At 37.6% G+C, this 7,489-nt stretch overlaps 1 protein-coding gene across 3 annotated transcripts in view; it reads right to left on the reverse strand.

Annotated features, from left to right (window-relative positions):
- The window catches only part of LOC111482245 (pentatricopeptide repeat-containing protein At2g41720), an 8,453-nt gene extending 1,967 nt beyond the window's left edge, over nucleotides 1-6,486 (reverse strand). For all 3 annotated transcript variants that reach the window (XM_023127939.1, XM_023127940.1, XM_023127938.1), the window contains exons 1-8: nucleotides 6,031-6,486; nucleotides 5,689-5,861; nucleotides 5,437-5,542; nucleotides 3,063-4,172; nucleotides 2,856-2,961; nucleotides 2,563-2,767; nucleotides 867-999; nucleotides 557-661 (exon numbers count right to left, since the gene is read on the reverse strand). In XM_023127939.1, coding sequence (XP_022983707.1) covers nucleotides 557-661; nucleotides 867-999; nucleotides 2,563-2,767; nucleotides 2,856-2,961; nucleotides 3,063-4,172; nucleotides 5,437-5,542; nucleotides 5,689-5,861; nucleotides 6,031-6,432 — 2,340 coding nt within the window. In that variant the 5' untranslated portion in view covers nucleotides 6,433-6,486. The remainder of the gene's footprint in view (nucleotides 1-556; nucleotides 662-866; nucleotides 1,000-2,562; nucleotides 2,768-2,855; nucleotides 2,962-3,062; nucleotides 4,173-5,436; nucleotides 5,543-5,688; nucleotides 5,862-6,030) is intronic.
- Nucleotides 6,487-7,489: the final 1,003 nt, after the last annotated feature.

Genomic DNA, 7,489 nt, shown 5'->3' on the forward strand with positions numbered 1-7,489 from the left:
GGGGGGGGGGGGGGGGGGGGGGGGGGGGGGGGGGGGGGGGGGGGGGGGGGGGGGGGGGGGGCACGAGAATATAGCAAGAGGTGGGTTGTGAATGGAGTGATTTGTAGTGAACGAATGAGCTAGAGGGGCGTTTTTGCTATAGTCAGTCAGAGAGAGTAGTAATGAGTAGCAACGGAAAGCTCTCTAATTCTTCCCTTGATTCAGTAACTTGATTGATCAAAGACAAACAGACTCATCCAACATAAACTTGCATAAGACATTCAAACGTTGTATCCTGCTCTAGAAATCAGGACTCTTGGCATCTTAACTAAAGATTCAAAAACAAATTGGACTATCATGTATAGACAAAGACTAATATTTCTTAAGGTACTGCTCCAGAGTCTAGGCTTGCTCAACGTTGCTTAAGTATTAGCACCGAGGTATCAGGAAAAAAAAAAACATAGGACAACTAATGTCCAAGTAATATACAATTCCTATAATCAGCAGTCATAGGTATATATTAGTAAGAACAGCTTAAGGGCTTTGAAATGCCAAGTTACTGAAACATAAAGCGTACCTCAATGTATTTCCTCCAATTTCCAAAAGACAAGAGATTCTTCAACAAGATTGAATAAGTACTAATATTGACACTGGATCCCAATGCCACGAATCTGTAAAACAGCTGTATTTTGGGATAAAATAGCTTAGAGTTCAATTCATTACAAGGATACAAACAGTTGGCATATGTAAATTATGTTCATAGATATCAGACTTTAAACGATAAGGAAACAGGGGAAATTTTGAAGTAAAAGAATGTGTAGAAAATTTTGCTTGATTCCCAACATTAACCCATAAGAAATATATCGACACTTATATTTTCCAACTACCTTCATCATAATCTCCATCTTTCCACTTTTTCCCAGAAAATGCAGAAGATGATTAATAGTTCCAACTGAGACAAGATGCAAAGAGGGCTCCATAAGCTTTATTATGTCAGTTGCTTTCCTCCAATCTCGTAGTCTGCATACAAATTTCAGTAAATAGTTTCTTAGTGAAAGAACGAAAACAATAAGTTGCTAATTTTCAAGGTAAAAGTCAGATAATAATTCTCTCACTTTTACAATAGTTACAAGGGTCTATCTTAAGTAGAAGAAAGACCTAATACACAAAAAGAAAAAACCTTATACACATAATCACACTTCAAGTACACCTAACAAATAAAATATGGTAAATATATTTAAGAATAAACCAACAATAAGTAAACCTGAAAACCATTGTGCTCAAATGATTCAAAGCAAAGAAGGATGCCTCGAAAAAATTGTAATGATTATATACAACTGTAATCATAAGTGGTAATCATATTAAAATGTGTGAGGATGATGGGAAAACTATGTCACCTAGATAGATAAATAATGCTAGGCATAGCGAGAGAAGACTAGTTAAGTAGCTAACTGCCTTTTATGGCTGGTTGATGTAAGTTGAGAGGTTGTTAGTAAATTCCGTCGGTCAGGAAGTTAACTGAGGAGACTGGCAGTCGTTGTGTGTACAAGAGGCTGAGAAGAAGATGGTCAAAATTATGAGAGTTAGAGAGAATAGGCCTATCAAATGCCCTTTATCAAACATCATCTCTCCAAAACCTTGTCTAAAGACCTCTCCATCCCTCTTAAGAATTCTTATATTTCTCTCAATCCACAAGCCCTACAAGATTGAAAAACAGTAAGTCTGCCACAAGACCTCCCCTTAACACAACAAAAAGTTCATCACACTTCCTCAAACAAAGGCCATAAGTCCCTACTACACACCACAGAACCCCAAACAAACTAAAGCACTGATTCCAAAGGGAGTAAGCAAACTGGCAACCCCATAAGTGATGATCAAGATCCCTCATGTTGTCTACAAAGAACACAACATTCCGGGCGCAAAACCAAGGTAGAGGGATGCTAGATGCGATCTTGGGTGTTTACTCTTCCATGTAAGACTTAGCAAGCAAAAAACTTCACTTTCTTAGAAATTTTAACTTTCCACAAAAAGAAAATACCAAGGTCACTTGAATTGGAGCTCGTTCTTATAAAAGTTTGGGCAAAGTGTTAATGGACATACTAGGGTACCCGTACAATTTACATAGATTAGGCATAACAGAGGAAGAGTAATTAGCAACACATTAACTGTTATACCTGTTGGTGCCAGTTACTTGGATTGTTCATGAGTCAAGAATTTGTTAGGAAGTTAAGTGAGTGGACTGACAGTTGAAACATATACAGCAGGTAGAGTAGGAACATCTAAGAAAAATGTTAAGAGAGTTAAAGGAGAGAACAAGCATCTATGCCTGAATTCTTAAGACATTCAACTTAATAAACATTCGTAGCTATACCACCCAGTCAAATTACATTTAATAAAGCTCAAAGATTCTTCTTTTCCAAGGACTACACGGAAGGATCAAGGTGAGTCTACTAGCTCAACCAAACCAAATGCTCAATAAATTTTCTACCGAGGGCAGTGAATTAACTATCCTTGCCATACAAATATGCTAGCAAAATGTGTATAAAGAAAATATGTAACATATATGTACATGTAAAATCTTACGTGCTACAAGCTGACAACATTTCAAAGAAATTGGCATCGTTGAAAGGAATTCCCTTCTCCTTCATAATTTCTGCCAGAATAAGAACGTTGGAAGCCTGATTTCCCTTATTATATGCTTTCATCAAAGCGGAGCATGCTATAGAATCTAGTTGAATGTTATTTGTTTCCATTTCATGATATAAGGAGCAGGCTTTCTCCCATGTCTCTGATATGAAAATCAAATTACAAAAGTTAAGAATCAAACAGTCTCTTTCTATAGTGTCAAATCAGATCAATGAATAGAAAAAACCTACCAGTTGTACTATATGCATTTATCATTGCTGTATATGTAACTAAATCGGGACAACAACCACTTCCCTTCAATGAATTGAACAAAGTTTCTGCTTTCACAAGTTGACCCTGCAATGCATGAAAATTAAACAGTGAATAAAAGACCGGGATTTATCTCAATTAATGTGTAGTCTAAACAAGGGAAGTGTCTGTCTTGCTAAAGTACTAACCTGTTTACTATAGGCACAGATCATGGAAGAGTAGATCTCTTCGGACAAAGGAATCTTTAAATCTACCATTTCTTTGAAAAAGTGGATTGCCTCGTCATATTTTGACATCCTACAACAGCTACTTATCAAGATATTATATGTGACAGAGTCTGGTTTAGTGTTCTTATTCTTCATTGATCTATACAAATCAATAGCCTTTTCATATTCACCAATATTCATATAGCTACCAATAGCTGAATTATATGCAATGGTGTTCAAACGAATTCCCCGTAGCTCGGCAGCAGAAAGCACAGCATCTACATTCACCTTTTGACCAAATCGTCCACAGGAAGCCAAGAGGGTGCATATTGAAACAACATTTGGATGAATTCCATCTTGCTCCATCTCACGTAAGATGTCAACAGCTTGAGCTAAATAGCCATTAGATCCATATGCATCTATCAGTGCATTGTAGCTAACAAGATTTGGCTTGCATTTGTTTCTCTTCATCATATCAAACACTTCTCTAGCCCTTGTAGGTTGCTGAGATCTTCCAAATGTACTGAGTAAAGATGTATAAGATACAACATCAGGGCGAAAACCACTCCTTTTCATCTCATCAAAAACTGTAGAAGCTTCTTTATCCATCCCATGGGAAGCATATGCACTTATTAGAGCATTATACGAAACAATGTTAGGTTTTATTCCTTCACCCAGCATTGTACTAAATACAGCTTTACAATCTTCAATCTGTCCACAAACAGAATAAAGATGAATGATAGTTGTGAATGTTACAACGTCAGGGCGACATTCAGCCCTCTTCTCCCGCATAGAATTAAAGATTTCAATGGCTTGTCCATATTGTTTGACCTTTATCAAACAATGAATCACAATATTAAGTGTTGTTGTGTCAGGCCGGATGTTTGTACCCTTCATCAATTCAAAATATGACAAAGCTTTTGAATACTGAGCCCCACTTTTATATGCAGATAGAACAATATTGTGGGTCACAAGATCAGGGCCAACCCCATTGTCTGTCATTTTCTTGCAAACTCTCAAAGCTTCTCTCCAATTTCCAGAAGATCCGCATGCATTTATCAAATTATTAAATGTTGATCGACTAGGAGGGATCTGCATCAATTGGAGAATAATAATTTTCATAGTACAATGTATATATTGATAAATTAAAATTTAAAAGTTAATTTTCACATAAATTCATTTAATTTTCAGTAAAGTCATTAACATTGTTTTGATATTCACAATATTTTTTTATAACTTTCTTTATTGTTAATTTTTGTCATTCACAGGTATTTTATATGTATAAATAAACAAGAATTAATATCAGTAGAAACTGAAAAGTTTTAAAAATCTTTCAAATGAGTTGGTTTTTAATGTAAAATATTAAATATATGTTTGGGTTTTTGTATAGAAGGGACAGAGGCCTGCCAAAAAAAAAAAAAAAAAAGGAAATATGACCCAAAAAAATGCTAAAACTGGGAAGGCGAGGACTTATATCATCCATTCAAAAAGCAACCTATGCATCTACCTCTCCGATGTAGAAAATTGCAGCTTTCGATGTATGTTGTTCCATCCATCCCAGTAATTCTCCCCTAAATACTCCTAATAAAGCTCACGAGAAAACTAGATCACTTGGAATCTAACAAAACACCACATGAAGGTTTTTTTTTTTTTTTGGAGAAAAAGCTCCTAAACCAACCTTCTCTTATCCCTCCCTCAAGCCCCCTAAGATTCCAATAAAAAATTTCATATGTAAAGAGTTGACTCCCTTGCTTTTGCAGAAGCATGCTTCCCATTGCAAATAACAGAATAAAAAATTCTTCAACTCCCTTGATCCTCTCCAAAAAGGGCCCTCCCCTCTCCTCACACCCCTCCCTCTTAAAGATTGAGGAATAGGACTATCAACCAAAAGAAGCCAGGGGCTGAACTTCACTAAGAAATTAGGCAACCAAGCCCGGAAGGAAAAACCCCCTAAAGGTGCAGGCAAAGGATATAAAGTATCGATTCAAGAAGAAAAAAATTAGCACCGCTAAAGGAGCCAAATGTGCACAAATGTAAATAAGCTACAAAGGTTGACCATCGCTGACAGCGAATGGACTTGATGTCCAAATAAATTAAACAAAAAAGTAACTCACTTTGGCATAAATCCTAGAGCTGAACATAGTGGTACAAGTATAAAACTCTATAGTTCCTGAGGTGTTGATCTTGAAAGTTCGTATTCCTAGTTCTTCATATTGATGAACATTGAAGGGTGAGGAATTATGGGCATACAGATGCATCATATGTATACATATATACTTGACAAATCAAAGGCAAGAAGGTTTCACACAGTCAGTCAGAGACACTAAAATCATAAGGGACGTATATAAATACATACAGCAGCACGTAGCATGTCCTCCAGTATATTCATCGCCCAACGCCATTGGCCTGCTCTACCATGTGCATTGATTAGGGAATTGTAGGTTTCGGCATCAGGCTTGCATCTAATAAGAAATATTGTTCAATCAACAATATTTGAATAGAGATCAAAATTGCGCCACAACAAGTAAAGCACCAAGAATACTTTCACAGAACCGCATAAGAAATACTACTCGATACTTCAACATTACATGGGGAATCTAAGACTTACCTCCATTTTTGCATTTCAAAAAACAAACCACGAGCTTGATCTATTCGGTTATGTCTGGCATGCAACCTTATCATCATATTGTAAATATCGTTACGGGCACAATAATTCTTTTGGTTCTTCATCCAATCAAATACTTGGACGCAGTGTTCAATAGATCCATTTTGAGTCAACTCCTACCACAAGAGGAAAGAACGGTTGATTCAAATCTTCATAACGTAAATGGAACTTATTCAGGACGGTTTCACTAACTTACATCAATCTTGTAAAATCATATCGATCGAAGAATTAGAGTTTAATCATTGCACAATAAGCTGTTAAAAAGACGGTGTGGAAGAGCGATACCTTCATAAGAGCAGGGTAATTCTTCCGAGCAAACCGTCCAACCCAACAATTCAACAAAGCCTCGACATCACCATGGCGTTGTAGCTTCAAAATCCTCTGTACGACCTCAGTGACCGTCCAGTCCTTCTGGAATCGTTCGCCCCCAACTCGAAGCTGGTACCGCCTGGGAATATCGAGTTTTCTGAGCCCGTTAACGAGGGTCCGAACTTCATGCTTGCCATTGTCGTAGTCCACTAAAACTTGCTTTGTCTCTTCGAATGCCGACTCGTTCTTCGAATTCTTGCAAATGATGAGGGTTTTAGGAAGAGTGGAATCCAAGCTCCGACCAGTCAAATCGGCGGTATATGAGAATTTGTGGTGGCGAGAAGGGCGGTGGGGGCAGTGTGGTGGCAGCGTCGCCATGGATTAGAGAGCGATAGCATGAGAACTAAAACCAACAGCGACGAGGACAAGTATAAAAAAAATTAAAAAATGTTAATATTTAAGGGTGAGCTTAAGTGGTTACAAATTGTATTAGAGCCAGATACGAGATGACATGGCCAGCTCCTATAGTGTGACGGGAGGTGTGTACAAGGGTCGGAACGAATTCACCGCCGTATGGCTGACCGACGATTACTAGCGATTTCGACTTCATACAAACGAGTTGCAGTCTTTCGCAATTTGAGGGAAAACGCGAGCGTCAAGAACAAACCTTGTTATAAAAAGAAAGCCCCTTTGAGTGGAGATAGGGTGGGGCTGTGTGCCAGCATCATGGTAGGCTTGAGGAGAAGCTTAGAACGGAAAGCATATGGAAAACAATATCGGCTACTAATGGCTTGGGCCATTACAAACGATATCAAAGCCAGAACACCGATCGACCTGCGAGTGAGGACGTTGGACCCGGTGAGAGGTCCTACGCCTTTTAACTAAAAATGTTTTATAACTCCATTTTTTTAATATATATATATTTTTTATATAATGATTATAAAATATTTTTGTTTAAGGTTAGTATTAATATAAGTTTTAAATAAAAGTTTATTAGTATTATTGTAATGATATACATAAAAAATTACCTTGTAATTTTTTAAATGGATTAAAAACTGAGAAATATTATTGAAACTAGGTAATATAGAAAATATTAATAAAGAAGAAAAAAAGAGAGCATTTAATATTAATTTGAATAATGGCAAAATAATGGAATTAACGTCCACAAACACAGCATGTTACTCTGACATGTAGCAACCTGGCTTTTCCAGCAGCGGACAAGTGGCGTGGTACATCACGTGATCATCACGCCTATTTTCAAACTCCTGAATTTACCAATTTGTCCTCCTTCCCATGCTAGCCGTTGCAGCCCCTTTTTTCATCGCTGAAGTGCCCTGCGATGGTTCCAAATTCCCAAGGACAAAACCGTAATTTAGTATCCCTCCTCTCTCTCCCAACTGTAGTTTTGCCCCCCCCCCCCCCCCCCCCCCCCCCC

This window comes from Cucurbita maxima, unplaced genomic scaffold (genome assembly GCF_002738345.1).
Source record: "Cucurbita maxima cultivar Rimu unplaced genomic scaffold, Cmax_1.0 Cma_Scf00007, whole genome shotgun sequence".
NCBI lineage: Eukaryota > Viridiplantae > Streptophyta > Magnoliopsida > Cucurbitales > Cucurbitaceae > Cucurbita > Cucurbita maxima.